Source organism: Malaclemys terrapin, chromosome 9 (genome assembly GCF_027887155.1).
Source record: "Malaclemys terrapin pileata isolate rMalTer1 chromosome 9, rMalTer1.hap1, whole genome shotgun sequence".
Classification (NCBI taxonomy): Eukaryota; Metazoa; Chordata; order Testudines; family Emydidae; genus Malaclemys; species Malaclemys terrapin.
In genome coordinates, this window is record NC_071513.1 from 41,755,092 (window position 1) to 41,775,871 (window position 20,780).

At 47.6% G+C, this 20,780-nt stretch overlaps 1 protein-coding gene across 1 annotated transcript; it reads left to right on the forward strand.

The window, feature by feature from the left end:
* The first annotated feature begins 850 nt into the window (after positions 1-850).
* LOC128843623 (hepatocyte cell adhesion molecule-like) lies at positions 851-20,569 on the forward strand. Its single transcript, XM_054040595.1, has 6 exons — positions 851-898; positions 7,926-8,025; positions 12,446-12,778; positions 15,296-15,580; positions 16,947-17,072; positions 19,489-20,569. The coding sequence occupies exons 2-6, from the start codon at positions 7,959-7,961 to the stop codon at positions 19,578-19,580; spliced, it is 903 nt and encodes a 300-aa protein (XP_053896570.1). The 5' UTR covers positions 851-898; positions 7,926-7,958; the 3' UTR covers positions 19,581-20,569.
* The last annotated feature ends 211 nt before the right edge of the window (positions 20,570-20,780 follow it).

Here is a 20,780-nt window from a genome sequence, read left to right on the forward strand (position 1 = left end):
GGTGCTCTGTGGGATAGCTGCCCATAATGCACTGCTCCCAATGCCGCTGCAAGTGCCGCAAATGTGGCCACGCCACTGCGCTTGCAGCTGACAGCATGAACACATGGCAGCGCTTTCCCTGCTGCCGTCTCCGAGGGCTGGTTTAAACTCACAGCGCTCTACATCTGCAAGTGTAGCCATGCCCTTAATCACAGAGATTTTAGTTGTGTCCAGGTTCTTTTTATATCTTCAGTGTTCTCTGTATATGAGGTACCCTGATGCCTTTGGTTATGTTCACAGCCTACACTTAGAGAAGTGAGGTAAAACACAACACTATAGCTAGAAGGCTGCAATGTAAGACAACTTTATTTCCTACAATCCAGAGTGATGCCACACAAGAACCAAAACCAGAGAGAGAGAGAAAGCAGGCTGCTCCCTAAAAATAGAGAGTTACAGCTCACCCCATCCCACTTGAGGCTGGCTGGCTGCAGACTGAAAATCCAGATTGCACACTTCCCTACAGAGCCCTCTGCTTGAAAGCAGAACCAGGAAACCTCCTGAGAATTAAAGTGACAGTTTAGAATTCTAAATCATCCACACTGCTATTTTTACCCATGTTAGCTTGATTAAAGCCAGAATGGACTTGCCAGCCCAAGCTGCAATCACTCCTCTGATAGCATGTAAAACATACCCTTCAATTTCACTAATCAGCATTTTCTCTGCATTTTTCCATGGACAATGGTGCTGCTCATATGTCACTGTGGGGCTTTTGTTTCTATTACATCATGGCTCATACTGAGAGACACCTTCAGAGGCAGGAAGTAGTCTTGTCATTTCCCCTCCCTCCACATATCCCCCTTATCACTCACCTCTGTCACTCAGCACAGAGGCCACACAGACCTGAGCGGGAAGAAGGAAGGTTAGTGTTTGTAAACATTTATTTCTTCTTCACTCAGAATATGGACAGAATGAGAAAAGCTGTGCTAAGCGATGAGTGTGTCCATCCTCCCAGCACATTGGATCTAAGTCTGCTAGAAGGCTCTGCTACTGCACAGTGATTAGAGAACAATCACTTAGGATGCTTATTTCTTTTCTTTTAGGAGCAGGGATTTGGTAGGTTTGTAAGCTCTAGCGGGGATCTACCAATTCAAAGCAGACTTCTCATTGGCTTCAGTAGGAGTTTTGCTTGCAGACTAATAGGTGGAGAGGGCTCTGTGTTGTACTCCCTATGGTACCCAATTCTGGTTTATCTCAACCTTTTGCTATGGACTCAGGTTCATTTCAGTATTTTTACTCTTAACTTTTGTTTCCCTTATTCCCACTCTCTGATTCACATCATACTATTTTCTTCCAGTCCTGCCTGTCTTGAGCCCTGCATTATTTTTAAACTGCTTTTGAAATACATCTGCTGATCAGGCTGACATTTCACTTTGCCTCCATGGCTCAACAATCCTTTTCCTTATGACTCCTGCATGTAGATCATTTCTAATAAAGGCTCCGATCCTGTATTGAGAAGCATTTGTGTGGACCCTGGCACCTCTACTTCCTATTGAAGTAAACTGGACTCTGTCCAGTTGCAAGTGTCCATGTTAATCGAGCCCAATGCAGGATCAGGGTCAAAAGTAGGGTTCTATCCTATGACACTTAGTTTATGAATTCCAAAGTGAATTCAGCTAAACAAATTGAAGGTCACTGTAATTCTGAATAAGAGCAATCACACAGCGGTTTCACTAATCCACGCTAAATTCACATCTTTAGCTAATTCAAATTCATTTTCCTGAATGTTCCTGTATAGACAAGCTCTTAGAACAGGGGTCGGCAACCTTTCAGAAGTGGTGTGCCAAGTCTTCATTTATTCACTCTAATTTAAGGTTTCGCGTGTCAGTAATACACTCTAATGTTTTTAGAAGGTCTCTCTCTAGAATATATAACTAAACTATTGTTGTATGCAAAGTAAAGAAGGTTTTTAAAATGTTTAAGAAGCTTCATTTAAAATTAAATTAAAATGCAGATCTTATCAGTTTAGGGTGATCCTTGCCCTTGCTTTTCCTTGCTGAGTTTTCCAATGTCTGGCACGTATTTGGATAGTTTAAGTTGCACACAGGCTTCTGAGAGATCAGTTGTTAACCAGCTCCGAGAGGGACAGAGGACAGATTTCATGTGTGAAAATACCTGTTCAAACAGGTATGTGATCCAAATGCTGAAAGCATTGCAAATGCAATTTTCTTCAAACAGTTAAATTTCACTGGCAGGGACGTCCAGCAGATCACAATAGAGGGCCCATGATCTCTCTCGGTACTTTTAAGTGCATTCCGCAAATCTCCAAACTTTGATGCCCACAATTCTGAGCTTTTTAATGGAATAAGCTGCATTTCAAAATCTTCAACACCCATCCACTTAAATAAAGACAAATCCAAGTCACTTTTGTTGAACTTTTCAGGATTAATTAGAAAAGAAAGCATTGGGTCAAATCGCTGGAAATCTTGAAATCTGTCAGAAAATTCTGATTCCAGTTCTTGCATATACATTCCAATCTTATCGACACTGACAGTGCAACGTGTTGATAGATCTTTTATGTGTTGGAAGTAGCAGAAAGTCGAAGTTCGAATATCCCGAGAAAAAACTGCAAGTTTTACAACAAATGCCATCCAGATTTCATAAAGATCCAGAACCATTTGCCCTGCACCCTGGAGACAGAGGTTGAGTTTGTTTAGGTGAGTGGTGATGTCAGTTAGAAACATGAGCTTACACAGCTATTTGTCGTCATCCAGTTTGGGGTAGTTTTTTCCCTTTTTCCAACAAAAAGGCCTTGATTGCATCAAAACAGTTTACAAAGTGCACCAAAATCTTGTCACGACTTAGCCACCAAATGGTGCTGTGAAGTGAAATGAACGGACATCTAACTTTGCTTTCTTAGGAGCTGACATTTTGTCAAATGTACCCCTCAACTTACAGTGGGGGAAAAAATTGTAACAGACGGCATGCACAACGTCAAACGCAATGTGCTGTTCCACATGACATGATAGTGATGTAGGCAGCAAATCAGGACTTAAAAATATCCCGGTACAGTGGTGCTGGAACAATTTTTAAGATGGGGGTGCTGAGCTGCAGTGGGCCACACCTTGGGATGGCTGCAGAACCCCGGGCCGGTGGCCAGCAGCCCAGGATGGCAGCAGAGCACCTGGGACCGGTGGCCAGGACCCGGGCAATGTGAGTGCCACTCAAAATCATCTTGCATGCCGCCTTTGGCATGCGTGCCATAGGTTGCTGACCCCTGCCTTAGACACGGCTGCTTGGGCAAGTAAAGATTACTCACGTGAGTAATGTTTTTAGGCCCAGCCTTTATAGAGGAATTTCTGTGTCTGAATTACTGTGTTCCATGCTATAGTATGTGCCATATGTTATCGTGATCTCTTTCTTCATGGAGACACAGGGCCGGCTCTAGGCACCAGCAAAGCAAACAGTTGCTTGGGGCGGCAGATTTGCAAGGGGCGCAAGAATCCAGCATGGGAGCTGAGAACCAACAGGGGGCCCTGGGAGCTGTAGTTCCTTGGTTAGCTCCCTGCCTATAGAGCCAGCCCTGGAGCAGGGAAAGAACTACATTTCAGCATTCCCTTGGCCACTAGCAACAGGAAAGGGTGGGGGAAGGAGTATGGAACTGAAATCTGCAGCTTGCTGTGAATGGTAGGAACAGAGTCAGCTCTAGGTTTTTTGCCACCCCCCCACCCTGGGCTCCCCCTGCACCCCTGTATTGTCCCAGCCCTGGATTCTCCCCCACCCACACACCCCCTGCTGCCCCAGCTCTGGCCCCCACCTGCACTCCCCTGCTGCCTCAGCCCTGTACTCTTCCCCCACACACACACCCCCTGCCACCCCAGCTCTGGTCTCCACCTGCACCCCCCTGCTGCCCCAGCCCTGGGCTCTCCCCCGCCCACACCCCCTGTTGCCTCAGCTCTGGCCCCCATCTGCACTCCCCTGCTGCCCCAGTCCTGGGCTCTTCCCTGCCCCCCACCACCCCAGCCCTCGGCTCTTCCCCGCCCCCACACCCCCTGCCGCCTCAGCTCTGGCTCCCACCTCCACCCCCTGCCGCCCCAGCCCTGGGCTCCCCCCCCTGCACCTCCTGCCACCCCAGCCCTGGGCTCTTCTCCCCTTCCCCACACCCGCACCCCCTACCGCCCCAGCTCTGGCCCCCACCTGCACCCCCTGCCGCCCCAGCCCTGGGCTCTCCCCCAAAGAAGGAATTGGGGGGACTAAATGGAGAGTGCACCTCTCTATCTGAAGCCTAGCAATGGAGGTATGTGGATCCCACTAGAATTTAAAATGAAAAGAAAGGAAGGGGAGGCTCTGGACCTGGGCAGCTTTAGATACAGTACCAGACACGTAGGAGGATTTCCACTTCTGAGCCATGGAAGCAGAAATTGACTTTTCCTTTCCAGATATAGCTAATATTCAGAAAGGGAATCCAGCACCTGCCTTCCAGATTTGAACACCCTCAAAATTCAGGAGTGCTCACGCTCAATTTGGGCAGCTGTTACTTCATTTCTCCCAAATCAAATATACTGATCCACTGTAACGTGCAGTAATAAAAGTAGAATAAATTGAGCAAGAAATGCTTCCCAGTGGTTATTAGGACTGGAATTGCTATTTTCAACAGCCATTGCTTTTTCTTTTCTTTTCTTTTCTTTTTTTTTTTTTAAGTTTTAGTTTTATTTGTTTAAAAGGAAGACCGTGATAGTGCATTCCCCATAGAAACAAAGAATGGAACAAAAGAATAATAAAGGCACCTCAACTTTTCCTCATTTATGTAGGACAGTCTTATAATATGCATCCAGCTATCCTCCAGTCACACAAGCTGAAAATTGTTCCACTTTAATGTAGTTCTGTAACCATATGGGAACCAATCCTGTCTGTGTTCTGTGCACATCCAAAATTCCTGATGAATGACCCGCCCTGGGAGTGAGTTACCAGTGACCCAGGGCTGGGGCGGCAGGAGGGTGCAGTTGCGAGAGGAGAGGGGGAGAGCCCAGGACTGGGGTGGGGGGCAGCCAAAAAATGTTTTGCTTGGGGCAGCAAAAAACCTAGAGCAGGCCCTGTGGAGACAGGTGTATACTGATTAATAAAGAAAGGGGAACACCCATGTCTCTAAAGGTTAGCTTTCTGCAAGGCTGTTAACCATTCTCCGCACCTCTGTTTCTCTAATCTTCTCTCCCCCCCCCCCCCCAACAGAAAATGCGTACTTAGCTGACACTTTGATACTGATTGTTTTCAAGATGAAATGGCTAAGTTCATTGCGGCTTGTTTTCCTTCTGATTTGTTAACCCTTTCTGGGCCCAATCCTGCCTGAATGAGGATTGTAGGATCGGGCCATGAAAGTCTGCAGTATGCTGTCTTGATCTTTAGTGGCTGTAATGACCAGGAAGCTGAAATCTGGGAAGCTGGTTTCTGGCACTTTTGTTCTAGATCATGTGTGTTCTAAAATGAAGAACTGAAAGGCAGAAGTGGAGCTGCCCCAATCCTTTGCAACCCCAGCTTCCCCTCCACACACTATGATTTAATGGGGGAAATTCTTTAATTAGAGCTGATACATACCGTCAGGCTGCCTAGAGTGGTTCACGGGCATGAGTACCAATCTCCAGGCAGACTGTCAAGAAGCAGGGCACAAAACCCAAACTGGGGGTGAGTTCTACAATTAGATTTCACCAACCATGTATCAAGTGTGAACTCCTAAAGCATGATAGCAGCCTTACCACAGAGTCACAGACAGTTCCCTTGGGCACTCCAATCTATCTGGCCACAAGCCAGCCTATGTGATAGATGATCTTGTACACCAGCAGTTCTCAAACTGTAGGTCATGACCCCATTTTAATGGGGTTACAAGGGCTGGCTTAGACTTGCTGGGGGCCAGGGCTGAAGTCAAAGCCTGAGCCCCACTGCCTGAGGCCAAAGCCAAAGCCTGAGGGTTTCAGCCCTGTGTGCTGGGACTCGGGTTACAGGTCTCCTGCCTGGGGCTGAAGCCCTTGGGCTTCAGTTTGCCCATCCCATGGGGCTAGGGGGGGCTTAGGTCCCCTCTCCTGGGGTTGTGTAGTAATTTTTATTGTCAGAAGGGGGTCGCAGTGCAATGAGCCAGAGGGTGATGCTGGCAGCTTCCTGGGAGTCGCACGGAGCTGGGTAGGGAATCTGCCTGTGCTGCCAACTGAATTTTTAATGGCCCAGTCAGCGGTGCTGACCGGAGCCACCAGGGTCCCTTTTGGACCAGGCATTCCGGTCAAAAACCAGATTCCTGGCAACCCTAGTCCCCTCTTCATAGGTCTGGGAGAACAAAGTACGAAGTCTTTTGTCTACTAATGTTCCACAATGGCTTCTCTGGTGTCTGTAGTTCTGTTTTTGCTGCACAGGAGATAATACTTCTTGTGGTAAACTAGCATTTCACACTTGGTGACGTGTCTCTGACTGTCGGATATTACAGTTTAAGCAAATCCATCTATAGTTACAGAGCAAACACTTACATATTACCTTAGAGTATAGATATAAGTAAGACTAATACATACAACATCCTACAAGCATTTCATAAAGTCTAAACATTAAACACAGTCTTATAATAATTCTAATATCTATTTTAACAATACTAACACAGAGGCTAGCCAGACTGGTTTCCAGCTATGCATATGGCAATGTTCAATGAGGCCCAGTGGTCCTGACATGAGCTGGCACCTGGTCTGCCAGCGTCACACATACTACAGGCAAAACCCCTTTTCCTGCGTTTGGAGGTGTGTTAGGAGGAGAAAGCCAGCAAGGAATGCAAAGCCAGGGCCCTTTCCTATTCCCAGCGGAATCCATGACAAACCCCCATTGATTCCAGTGGAAGCAGGGTCAGGCTTATATGCAGCATTACAGTAAAGGGAGGCAGTGTGGCTTAGTGGACTGGACTGGGATGCTGAAGGCTGGATGTGTCTCTCCTGTGCACTATATGTTCCATTGCTGGTTCCAAGGCAGCATGGAGGAGGAAGTGAAAGCATCCTGACTGGGACGCAGAGGGGTGAGGAATGGAGAAGGGCAGAGGGGGAAGATATGAAGAGCTGGGAGCAGGCTGGGATAGAAGATGGGAGGGGGATAGGAACAAGAGGGATTGAGAGAGGCAGGAGCTGGGGGTGGGGAGGATAGGAGCAGAGGTGGGGGACATGGTCAAGGGCTGGGGACACAGGTGGGACAAGAGGGAATGCAGCAGGAGTTGGGAGGGGAAGGATGGGAGCAGAAGGGGACAGACAGGAGAAGGCACAGAAGCTTTGCCACACTAAAGCACACTCCTCTCCAGAACCTGGAACTTAACCCATTATACCTGAATTCAACATTCCTTTTCTGTCAAACAAATATAGCTATGAGACCCATTGGCAAAGTGCGTGGCTTATCGCCCTGTAGTGGCAAGTTTATATAGAAGATGACAACCTCTTACTGCTACTAGTTACTCTGTTAGCTGAAGTGGTAAAGTACCATGCTGTGGATCTAAAGATCCCCGCCTGGCTGATGAATCGCACGGGGAGTCAATGTGATTAAATGAAATTTTTTTTTTCAACTTTTAATATCTTTAAAAATGTAAGAAATTCCATCCCAAAGCTAAATGAAAAGGACGCTAAGGTTGCAAAGTCACACAGTGGAGAGTTAGGAAATACTAGAACTGAGGTTGGCAGTGCAACCTGAATTCACATCCCCCCACTCTTGTGCATATGCATTATGATACAGTTTTTAATTAAACGAGCACTTCACAGATTAAGTGATTTGCCCAAGTTTACACAGGGTACCTGTGGTAGAACCAGGTTTTAACTTCAAACACTCAGCTGGGACCCAGGAGGCCAGCCTTCCTATCTGATAGATGCAAAGATAGATTTGTCCAAGAAAACTGCTGTAAAAAATGTTTACTAAAGCAACACTTCTCACTCCTTTTATCTTAGGCTCTAGATCTTTTGTAACTTTCCAGCAAGAACATGCCCTGGGAAACTCGGCATGAAATGCTGTTTGCTCTTCTGCTCTATCTTGCTTGCCTTCTACCTGGTAAGTGAAGTGACATCTGTGTTTGATGTTAAAGCAACTTTTCTGACAATAACCATCCAGCAAGAATTCTTTTATCATATGGGCTTAGTTTTCAAGGTGAGCATGATGAAGTTGTGTGTGTATGGACGTTTTGAGGACAGAACTAGTCTACAGTTGTGTGATAGAGAAAAATGTCTTTTGTGCTGCTATTGTTCAACAAATTCTTGTTTTTGCATATTGCTCCATGCCTGGAGAATGTACTGATGGGCACTTTTATTACCAAAAATTAAATTAATAGAAGCAAGCGTATTTTGCCTGCCATCACAACCAGTTACTTCTGGGCTATGAAAATCAAGCTGTATTCACTCTGCATCATATACATCATTCTTGTCAATAGAGATTGTGGAACAGAACTTGGTGAATACAGGGGTGGGGGGGAGCCAACCCAATATTAATATTCTTGCACACAAAACCTGCTGCTCTGTTTTACAATTATTCACAAACCCTTTTATCAACTTTCATCCACTTGCAGGATCAGGGCCTATGTGGGTGGACACTCAAGCATGCCTAGAGCCCCACTGAAGTCAATGGGGTTCGGCCAGGGCACAAATGACAAACCCCCATCCATGTGGGTCTGGATGAGGAAGGGTTTATTCTCAGAATGTTAACAGAAAGAAAAGTATCCCAAATTCTAGTGTGAACGATTCATAGATTCCAAGGCTTCTCTGAACTAATTCCTGTTTGAACTGAGCAGATCTTTTAGAAAAACAGTTGCTGGGTTATTTGTTGGAGTATGTCTGTGTGATCTGTTATGCCACACTCATCACTGTGGTGTTGTGGGATCATATGCTCATCACATGGCTAATTATTATAATTGTCATCATCGTTTTCATACATATTTCTAAGGAACCTCATCGCAGCAGTGTCTGGGCACGAAAGCCTTATTTATTTTTTAAAAATCACATTGCTCCCAGGTCAACCAGAAGGAACGGGAAATGGTTAAACTAGACACCCAAAGTGCAGAGGCCTGATCCAAAGTCCACTCGAGTTAATGGGAGTCTTTCTACTGACTTCAGTTGGCTTTGACTATGGCCCCAACTGCATTGGTCCCAAGGAGCTCAGAATGTATCCAAGGGTTGAATTCCCCACTTCCATCCTCATCACACAAAGGCAAATGTGAGGCTGCCTCCCCCTCTCCCATCCCCACAACTCTGGGCAGTTGTATGGGGGTGGGGAGATTGGACTCAAGAAGCAAGTGAAAAGTGGGGAAGCAAATGGAAATTTCCCATCAAGCCTTCTCCACGAATCTACTGATGTGCCCATGTCCAGCAGTAATGGCTGGTTTAGAAAGGCTGATTCTGCCGTGAGCCAGCATCACAGCAGCCCCATAACAGCTTTGAAGAAAGGTTTTACATTAAAAAGAAAGTGGTTTCCCAAGGAAACTCACCATCTGCTGATGGAGGAGATACCAGGAAACATACCACACCATGAACCAGAAATAACTGAACCGCTTTCAGCCAGTCAGATCACAAAGGGCTGGACCATGACCCTACATACAGCCCTGAACAAAGGGTAGTGAGAAAGCAATGCCAAGTTAGGAGAAGCCCCGGGATGCATTGTGACTCAGAGACACCTCTCTGAATCACAGTTCTACCCCTGCTTCCTCCTGGCTTCTGGGGAAGGGGAAGGAAATGCAGTAGTTTGCTGCTTGCCTATACCAGCAACAAATTATGATAACCCCTATACCAGTGAGTGGGTGAGCATAGTCATGTCTCTGGCCTTTGCTAAAAATAAAAATTCCCTACAGGGGGTCAGCAGTGCCCAACTATTGTTGCAGAGAGTTCTGTGGCACCTTTAAGACTAACAGATGTATTGGAGCATAAGCTTTTGTGGGTGAATACCCACTTTGTCAGAAGTCAGTTTATGCTCCAATACATGTGTTAGTCTTAAAGGTGCCACAGGACTCTCTGTTGCTTTTTACAGATCCAGACTAACATGGCTACCCCTCTGATACTCAACTATTGTTGGTGTGTTCTGTACTAGGGTGGCCAAACTTACTGATCCTCTAAGCCACATAGAATATCGGGGTTGGGAGGGACCTTAGGAGGCCATCTAGTCCAACCCCCTGCTCAAAGGAGTACCAATCCCCATACAGATTTTTACCCCAGTTCCCTAAATGATCCCCTCAAGGATTGAACTCACAACCTTGGGTTTAGCAGGCCAATGCTCAAACCACTGAGCTAATCCTCCCCCGCATCTGCTAGGGCTCGGGGCTTCGGCACTGCTCCCGCTAAAGGCTCAAGCCCCGGCTGCCGCACCCCATGGGGCTGTAGCCCCAAAACACCTCTCCCTGCTGGCCCTTGTTGTCAGAGCCAGGAAGTGGGATCAGTTCTGAGAAACACACAGGGCCGGCTCCAGGCACCAGCCTACTAAGCATGTGCTTGGGGCGGTGCTCACCCGGGGAAAGCGGAGCCGCAGCGGGCTCGCCGCCCTCCCCCGGCGCTCCGGCTGGTCGGGGAGAGCGGGGCCGCGGCCGGGCTCACCGCCCTCCCCCCGGCGCTCCGGCCGGTCAGGGAGAGCAGGGCCGTGGCCGGGCTCGCCGCCCTCCCGCGGCGCTCCGGCCGGCCGGGGAGAGCGGGGCCGCGGCCGGGCTCTCCGCCCTCCTCCCAGCGCTCCGGCAGGCCGGAGAGAGTGGGTCCGCAGCTGGGCTCGGCACCCTCCCCTGCTGCGCTCCCGGGCGGGGGGCGGCGGGAGGCTTTTTTGCCTGGGGCGGCAAAAAAGCCAGAGCCGGCCCTGGAAACACATCCTGCGAAATGGCCGTTGCTTTGGGCAAGCAGAGGAGGAAAGGCAAAAAGAGGTGTTGATGCCAAAGTAGGAAACAGAGGTGTCAAACCACAGTCACTTGAACAGGAGTAGGGTTACATGCTTCTTGAAACGGCTTCTGGAGTGATTAAGTTAGGGGACTTAGTGCTATGCAGGCACATCCTATACAGGCAAACAGCAGCAATGGCTAGACTGTGAGTGGCCCCCTGCACACAGGGTGCTCAAGAAGTTTTTCCTCTTGCATGGCTGCTATGGAGCACAGGGGATGCTCTTTCCTGCTTCTAGTGGGGAGCAGAGTGCTGAAAAACGGGCAGCAGGGTGGGGTCTAGGACTGTGGGTCTGCACTGATTTCCATCGGTTTAATTCAGAGAATCTGGACACAGATCTTTCCTCTGTTCAATATTTATAATTCCTGCAGCAGCTTTGACTTGGGATCTGCAAGTCACATGCAAAGCGGTTGAAAGGCTTGTCTAATTTTGCAACAGCTTCTGTAAATGTCTCTGCTGAAAAGCAGTTGTGCCACTTCTCGCGCTGCTCCTCCTCAGTCCGCAACAGAGAGAATATTTTCCCATTACTCCAGGTGGAATCACAGCACTGTCACAAGTGCAACAAGATTCTGTTGAACTCAAGGCTGAGCTACAACCAGGGACAAATGTTGGTGTCCAGAGCAATAAGGAGTATTTGCACTGCATTTACATTCGTTTTAATTAGATGGAGTTAAATGGCAGCCAATTATCTCAAGTTACAACAGGATTAAAAACTCCAGTCTAGACAGGGCTTCACAGACACTGAAAATATGGTGCTCTCTATTCTGTCTGTTTTAATTCTTGGGCATTTAAAACATACCTAAATATCTTTATTAGGTGCTTTTAGGAAAGGAGAGGCTCATTCCATGCTCTGCCCCATCTCTCTTAGCTGTTTCTAAGGCATCTCTCATCGTGGTATCTGTCTTTCTGAGCTGGTTGCATGTCTGGTCCTAGATTTGCTACAGCGAAAGAAAACACACCTGAATCAGTATGAGATCTGGACACACTGTGGCTTCAGTATCTTGTCTGAGATCTTGTGTCAAAGGTTAGAATAGCTCAGCAGTGGATGAGGTGATTTCAAACAGTTTCCCCTTCTCTGACATGGTCTTCAGCCCGACGGTGCGGCAGTTATTGAATAATAATGGTAAGCAAACTTGCTGGGCAAGGAAAGCACGATGGTGGGCTTGGAAGAGCTTCCTTTTAAATCCCCCCAATTTTTTCACTGGACCAAACATTTCACTGTCACACTCCAAATTTTTTGACTCCCAACTTTTCTTCTTATGCAACTCAGAATAAACGCCTGGCTGGCTGCTCTTCTAACTCCAGAATCCCACCCTTCCCACGGCAGTTGTGCAAACTCAGCTGGAGTTGTGTACACACAAATGATGAGGTGATGGGCTCTGGCTTAATGATAGAGTTCCCCGCTTCTGAAGGAGGCCCAGGCAAGGATAGTCCTTGCCAATGCACCCCAGAGCACCGATAATATTCCTTCTTCCAGCACAGCTTCTAACTTCTCTCAGCAAAATGTGAGTTAACTTCTGGCCACCTTTCTAGCACTACTAATGTTGTTCTGCTTGACTTCTTCTCCTCAGAGGTCATGATGGACCAAAAGACTAAGGAAGACTATTGTCGTTTCAACACCACAGTACTGCTGATGGGGACCAATCTGAATGCTTCTTCGATCTTTAATGTGGAGTGGCATGCACAGCTAAATGGGAGAGAAAAGGTCTCCATCCTAACATACTCACCCGGCTCCAACAACATCTATATTAATGAAAGTTACAGGAAGAGAGTTGTCTTTTCTCATCTGAACTTTTCCTTGACGATACATTATGTGACTTTCAGCGACGAAGGAGTCTATACGCTGACCATCCAGCTGCTTAACAGTCAGCAACAGATTGGCAGGACAAAAGTCACAGTGATCAGTAAGTGGCCATGGGAGTCCACCTCTTCTGATTAGACAGTGACAAATTTCCAGTGCACACACCTGCCCTCATTTGATTAGAAATGGCTGAAGTGAGCAAAGGGAGGTATTCAAAAGAATGTACAGAGAGTTGATAAACTGGTTCTGTTTAAAGCTAGTTTATTGAACATGGAGACTAACAACAGACCAAAGGGTAGCCCTGTGGTTAAGGCACTGCACTAGAACTCAGGACAATTCCTGCCTTTCCTACATATAAAATGGGGCTAATATTAATACTTGCTCTTTCCCACCCTTTGTTTATTGTGTCTATTTGGAGTGTAATTCATCAAAGCATGGAGCATCTTTACTATGTGTTTGCATAATGGCCAGCACAATGAGGCCCTGATCATGGCTAGACCCTCTAGCTGCTGCTACTAATACTGTACAAAAATAAAGACCTGAACCCAGCCTGTTACTGAGGTCTACAAGACTATGGTGCTTGACAATGCAGTATAAATGGGGTAGGGACGAGGGAGGGCATGGTTTAATGAAAACATGTCCAAATGTAAAAAGATCAGAAAGTATTCTTCAGAAAGCAAGGAGGAGCCAAATCCTGTTCAGAGAGAATGTGTCCATGGAGAATGTTCTAAAAGAATGAATTCTAAAGAAACCCTATGGAACCTTCATGAACAGTGAATTCTGAATTTGTGGTCACAAATATTTGCACCAGAAATCTTATTCTAAGCGTTATGCTCATCCAATCTGGGAACAGGTGCATACCATATAATATATCAGTCCAATCAAAATGGCTCAATTTTTGAATGTCAAGTAGTGAATGCTCACAATGAACTGCTTATAGAAGAGCCACAGACCAAGAATTATCACTGAAAAAATACAGAAATTCAGTATTAAGGTAGCCCAAAACCCTGAACCCTGCTCCCACAGCAATACTATGAGACAATCAGAAACCTATACTATCGTATCCATCCATGGCAAATGTTATCATTTGATTAGTGACCACAAAAAACTAGAATGACAATCTTAATCATAGAGTAGTTGGGTCACTTTTCAGCCTTCTTCAGAGTCAAACCCGGTGCACTTCAAATAATTGTACGATTTCTTGACAAATGGCAAAATAACAGCAGTCATACACCACTTCTCATTAAGACCCTGATCCTACGAAACACTGAGATCACACAGCACCTTGCAGAAGATGCTCAGCACCACACAGCATTGGGCTCCAATTCCACGTGGCAGATAATCACCCATCAGACACAGACACAACATGTCTCCATATCCAAACCTCACATGCCCAGATCCTGAAACTGCAGCACTTAGATGAAAAGGGCAAAAATTGACATGTGACAAATCATCATGCTTAATATCAGAGGCATCAGTGTATGTAACAGATTAATAAGCCAAAGTTGTGTGGTGCACTGTCATAGGGCAGGACTTCTCCCCAGCTTCCAAGCATGCCCAGTCTCCTTTAAGAAGGTTTATTGTCCAAACACAAGCAAGTAAAAAAACAGAAACAGAAATAGTCCCTTAGCTCACCCTTTGTCTTTGGGTTTCACGGACACCTGTCCCAGGGGTCTCTGGTGATCCTGCTCTTTGCAGTTTCCCAGTTTCAGCCAGCTCTTTCTGGAGCACCTGGCCACTTGCTCCAGAGACCCACTACAGGAGTTAGTTCTACTCCACTGTGGCTTCTCTCTCCCAGGCACTGCCTGTCCCAAGCACTTCTCCCCTTCCTGCCCTCTGGTAGGTCTGTATAGCCCTAGGTGTTGCCCCACCCCCTTTTAATTCACTCAGCTGTATCTCTATATGGGCAGTGGGCTGTAGCCCACGAAAGCTTATGCTCTAATAAATCTGTTAGTCTCTAAGGTGCCACAAGTACTCCTGTTCTTTTTGCGGATACAGACTAACACGGCTGCTACTCTGAAACCTATATGGGCAGAGTTAATGTAGCTTAGGTCCCTTAACTGGGGATTTCCAGATAGTCAAAGATTTGAGTTTCTTGTACATTTAAACTTAATGGATAATAGACATTCAAACCATTGATATGTATCTACAACCAGAGCTGGTTGGAAAACCTTTTTCCCATCCTGTGAATATTTTCAAAAGTTCACCTTTTTTCCCATCTCGAATTGGAATGAAAAGTTGAAATCTCAAAAATATTAATGAACCCCAAACTGATTTTTGTTTCATTTTGGGCCAGTTGAAATGTTTTGTTTTGAAATAAACTTTTAAAAAAACCTTATTTTCCAGTCTAATTCGCTTCAATTTCTAAATAAAAAATATTTTGAACCAAAAAACTGGAAATTCTTCCTTTGAAAACATCAGTGAAAGCATTTCTGATGAACAACTTCTAATGAAACATATTCTGCCCAGCTCTAAGGTAGAGACTAGAATGCAGATTTGTAAAGCAAAGCAGTGAGGCTTTGTGGGAATATATATAATGTTACCCACAATCCCTTGCTTTCCCCATTACTCTGTGTTTGGAGGTCACCATAACTTGACAGCTCCTCTTGTGGTTTTTCAGTACCTGTATCGAACGTGCACATCACCAGTGAGACATCTGTTCCTCATCAGGGGAAAAACATCACCTTGAATTGCCTGGGAATGGCAGGAAATGCCATGTCCTACTCCTGGCAGAAATGCAACCAGCCTTTGCCAATTGGAAACCGCACCATCCTATCTAAGGACAACGCATCCCTGACCTTCATTAACATACAGCAATCTGACATTGGGAACTACAGATGTGTGGCCCAGAATGCTCTCAGCTCTGGGCATAAAGACTTCATCCTGCAGCTTTGTGCTGAGACTGGTAAGATGGAAACTCATTATGAATTATTGTTATCATAATTCTAGCCTATGCTATGACATAGAGATTGAAAGCAGCGAACAAAGACCTACACTATCATGTCTTGGAACCTATCTGTGCTTCAGACACTGTGTGGGCACAGACACAGGTGCTGGCTTTTATTTTTCCCAGTGGATGCTCCATAGGGTGACCAGGTGTCCGGTTTTCAACTGGGTGCCTGGCGGCTCCGGTCAGCATCGCCGACCGGGCCATTAAAAGTCTGGTCAGGAGTCCCTTTCTGTCTGGCACTGCGCTTGTGCCCCAGAAGGGGCTAGCAGGTCTGGCTCCTAGGCGAAGGTGCAGTAGACGGGTCTGCTCGCTGCTCTTGCCCACAGGCACTGCCCCTGCAGCTCCCATTGGCCATGGGAGTGCAGAGCCAGTGCTCAGGGTGGGGGCAGCACATGGAGCCCCATGGCCCCCTCCCACACCCTGAACCCCTCATTTCTGTCCCTATCCCAGAGCCTGCACCCCCAGTTAAAGACCTCACCCCCTCCCACAGCCCAATCTCCTGCCCCAGCCCAGTGAAAATGAGTGAGGGTTGGGGAGAGCAAGTCACTGAGGGAGGGGGAATGTAGTGAGTAGGGGGCAGGGCCTTGGGGAAGGGGCAGGGCTAGGGTGTTCGGTTTTCTGAGATTAGAAAGTTGGTAACCCTGGTGCTCCACCCCCGCAGGGGCCCAAGGCCCCCCACCCCGCTCTGCCCCTTCCCCGAGGCCCCACCTTTGCCCCCTCCTCCCAAGGCCCTGCCCTCGCTCTGCCGCTTACACACTTGAGCATTCATACTGCACTGTAAACCTGGGTATACAATTTCTGGACCTGGATCTCACAACCATGCTAATGTGTGCATACTGCATGATGCAGATCTTCTGACTCAGGTCTGCAGCTTGAACTGTGTCCACACTGCAAAATGGCAGGGCTTGGACCAAGTCACAGTGGGACTCAGGCTCTGACCCACTCCTCTTACCAGGGTTGCAGAACCCAGGTCCTGAGTGCTTGCTGACCTGAGACAGACTGATTTGTGTGTGCCTGGAAGCGCGGCTTGTGCTCAAACCTGAGTCAGAGCCCGGGCTTAGTGTGCAGTGTAGACATACCCTCTGGGGCCCTGAAGAGGGAAAACAGGGGGGCGGGGCTGCTGCAAAGGGAACTCTGGCCATGAGGGACCGCTCGTGAAGCAGCAGCCCTGTTACAGTTTCTCTCACACACACACCAAAAAAACCCCAGGTGTAAATGCAAACACAAGGTTCAAACCTGGAGACATTTTTGTGAAGCACTTTGAATCATTTACCCTGAAGATGTTTTGTTTGTATTCTGTGTTTCTGTCAACCCTAACCAGGTGTCTCTCCCTGTTGGAGCTATGGCATTTACGGGTACCCTGGCTATCTGGGCTACGCTATTGTCCTCTTCTACATCTTCAGCTGGGTGAAAAGGACCAGGAAAAGCAGCTCCAAAGGCCAGTCAGGTACCAGTGCCTCCATCTTGCCCCTCAACTGCTGAGCTTCCCTCCCCTTTGCCTTCCACCATCCATAACAAGGCTTTCATAGAAGCATCTGTGTGCAAAGAAAAGTGTAATTAAATATTCCTGATGCAGTCATATTTTTTAGTTTTCTAAGGTGCCAATGCAGGGACTGGTTACACTTTAGCTTGCCAAATAAATGCAGATTTTTGAAGTTTCAGCAAAGCCGTTCACCATGCAAGCTGGGGGTGAGGCACAAGGCTGATACAAAAGAGATGAAAAACGCTTCTCCCCCGGGAAATCAGGGAAGCATTCTGATTTGGAGGTGTTTTTACCCTGCTTTGCACAAGGTGCAAAGCTGTGGAGATGAGGCCCATAGCCAGCAGAGTTGAAACACAAAGGGCATTACATAGGGTTACCATATTTCAGCAAGCAAAAAAGAGGACGGGAGGAGCCCCGCCCTAGCCCCGCCCCTGCCCCTCCCACAACCCTCTCCCCGTTCCTTGTCCCCTGACTGCCCTCTCCTGGGACCCCTGCCCCTAACTGCCCCCCAGGACTCCACCCCCTATCTAAGCCTCCCTGCCTCTTGTCCCCTGACTGCCCCAACCCTTATCCACACCCCCACCCCCAGACAGACCCCTGGGACTCCCACGCCCCATCCAACCACTCCCCACCCCCTGACAGCCCCCCCCCCCAGAACTCCCAACCCATCTAACCCCTCTGCTCCCTGTCCCCTGACTGCTCCGATCCCTCTCCCCACTCCTGCTCCCTGACAGCTCCCCCCCAGAACTCCCAACCCTCCACCCCCCTGCTCCTTGTCCCCTGACTGCCCCCTCCTGGGACCCCTGCTCCTAACTGCCCTCCAGAACCCCACCCCCTACCTAAGCCTCCCTGTTCCTTATCCCCTAACTGCCCCTTCCTAAGACCCCCCCCAACTGCCCCCCAGGACCCTACCCCCTACCTGTACCCTGACTGCCCAAAACTTTCTCCACTCCCCCCAAAAAGCCCCCCCCTGAACTCCCGACCCCCCCCCCGTTTCTTGACTGCCCCCTCCAGAACCTCCCTGCCCCTTCTCCTGCCCCCTGGCCCCCTTACCCTGCTGCTCAGAACAGGGTGTTGGGCTCTGTGCGAGCCAGACACGTGGCTGCGCTCCCCAGCACAACACACAACCTGGTCCCTGGCCCTGCACAGTGCTGCTGGAGCCGGGCTGCAGGGGAGAGCTGCCGGCTCAGAATGCAGGGAGGGAGGGGGGGAGGAGCTCCTCTACAGCTGCTCCGGAGTCCAGCCCGTGACTTTCCTGCAGCCCTCCCAGCCGCTCGCTCTGCTCTGCCGGGGAGGGGGGGGGGGGAAATCCCGGACATTTTGAGTGATTTACAAATTCCCCCCGGACGCTATTTTTAGCACAAAAAGGAGGACATGTCCAGGTAAATCCGGACGAATGGTAACCCTACATTACAAGGATAATGTTGATAACCAGAAAACAGTTAACACAAGGGAAAAAAATGCAGGAAGAGGAAACCCACAGTCCAGGTCTTAGTCCCATGACTGTGAGCGTGTACAGCCTCACTTCCCACAGCCATCAGCCCCTTCTGCCTCCCAAACAGTCCTTCATAGTTCACCCCCTGAGCACCTGTGTTTAGCTGAGGGTTAACTTCTTGTTCCCTGAGCAGAGTCCCTACATCCCATCTTTCACAACCATTCAGGAAGAGACAGGCTCCATCCCAGTACCTCAAGAGAACTAATGCTAGGAAGCTGGTTTTATCTAAAATGTGCAAAACATCTGCTACAAAATTACAAAAGTGCCCAAATCAGGAGTCTCTTTGCCTTCTGTTACACACAGAGGGATGGAGCAGAGCACTGAGAAATGCCCACTTTACGCTCCTGAGCAAAAAGTGGCTTTGAAATGCGCAGTTCAAAATTGAAATCTCTGCATGTTTCAAATGCAGAAACAGACACGTTTCAAATGTTGTAGATTTTTTTCTGGAGAGAGAGACTTGGCAGATTTAAAATCCCCCAGGTTGCTGCGGATTACCATCCTGGTTAGCTTTATTCCCCAGGCTGCTGCTGGCAAGCCTTTGATATGACAGGAGGTGCTGGGGAGGGGCAGGGTAGCCATGGCACAGCGATACACTTTTACACTCTGCTTCATACCAGCTGCAGATATTCCAGCGCATTCCTTACCCCACTGGTCCTGCTACCACCTCTGGAGCAAACAAGAAGTTGATGGTAGGGTTCACTCTGGTATTTAATAAGCCCCTTTCTTCAGGTTTTGGCCATGTCTGGTTATCAAATGGGATGGTAGCGCTATCACTTTTTCATGATCTGCCCCTGAAGCTCACTTGGCATCACACATGGAAGCTGCTTGATCCATGCAGAGTCATCTTGGAGACTCATGTTGTTTTATTTTCTGTTTTTTAAACAGATGCCATTTATGAAAACACGGCTTTTGAAAACACCCCCACAAACAACGGTAAAAGAGTTCCCCCTGTCTACATAAGACACATCAAGAAGTAATCTTAAAGGGAGGAAGAAAGACTGGTTTCTATTCAGAGTGGCTTTGTTTTATTATGTGTATAAAATACTCTGCCTGTCCTGCTAGCGTGCACGTCCCATTGCTGATGGTGAGAAACAGCTCCAGGATGAAAGAAAGAAAGAACGAAAGAAAGAACAAAAGAAAGAGCTCTATAGATGGAGCGAAACTGCCTTTCTGCACACTAGCTGCATGCACCTGTCTACCTACCTCTGGTACTTACATGAACTCCTGCTTCCAAAATATCTGAGCACAACCTTTAATTATTTACTTAGCCTCACAACACCCATTTGTTTCCCCATTTTACAGATGGGGATCTGAGATGCTAAGTGACATGCCCCAGATTACACAGAGAGTCTGTGGGCTTGTCTACACCACGCAGCTTTTAGCTAAATGTCAGCGTGTGTAAACGCTCTTTTTCGGTACTTTGTTGGCACTTTTGTCAACAAAATACTTCCAGCCCCGCAAGGGGCATTAGCTTTGTCGGCAGAAGAGCACTCCTGTCGACAAAGCCGCGTTCACACTGCCATTTGCGTCGGCAAAACTTTTGTCTTTCGCGAGGGGGGCTTTTTTAAGTACCCGTGAAAGACAAAAAAAATTCGACAACTTCACAGTGTAGACCAACCCTCAGACAGAGAAGGAAATTGAATCCCAGTTTCCCAAGTCCCAGACTAGTCCTCCCAACCATTGGACCACCCAGCATCAACTCGTGTTGGTGAACATATGCATTGTCCTTCTGGGAGGGAGACCTCTCCAATGTTTCCATTTTTATGCATAGGCATTACTTCATTTACATAAGTGACACCAAGCTACAGCATTGCAAAATAAAGGCACTGTGCTCAGTGTCTCCCCAAGTTGCCTCATCCCCCACCATGTTGTAGGTCAGGGGTTGGCAACCTTTCAGAAGTGGTGTGCTGAGTCTTCATTTATTCACTCTGATTTAAGGTTTCATGTGCCAGTAATACATTTTAACATTTTTAGAACGTCTCTTTCTATAAGTCTTTAATATATAACTAAACTATTGTTGTATGTAAAGTAAATAAAGTTTTTAAAATGTTTAAGAAGCTTCATTTAAAATTAAATTAAAATGCAGAGCCCCCCGGACTGGTTTCCAGGACCCGGGCAGTGTGAGTGCCACTGAAAATCAGCTCGCGTACTGCCTTCGGCACACGTGCCATAGGTTG

What these genes read in the sequence shown, in the direction of transcription:
- LOC128843623 (XM_054040595.1), top strand. Translation starts at nt 7,959, where the DNA reads ATGCCCTGGGAAACTCGGCATGAAATGCTGTTTGCTCTTCTGCTCTAT. An exon ending in GACAAAAGTCACAGTGATCA is followed by an intron (nt 12,779 to 15,295) that starts GTAAGTGGCCAT and finishes GTGGTTTTTCAG; the next exon opens with TACCTGTATCGAACGTGCAC. An exon ending in CAGCTCCAAAGGCCAGTCAG is followed by an intron (nt 17,073 to 19,488) that starts GTACCAGTGCCT and finishes TTTTTTAAACAG; the next exon opens with ATGCCATTTATGAAAACACG.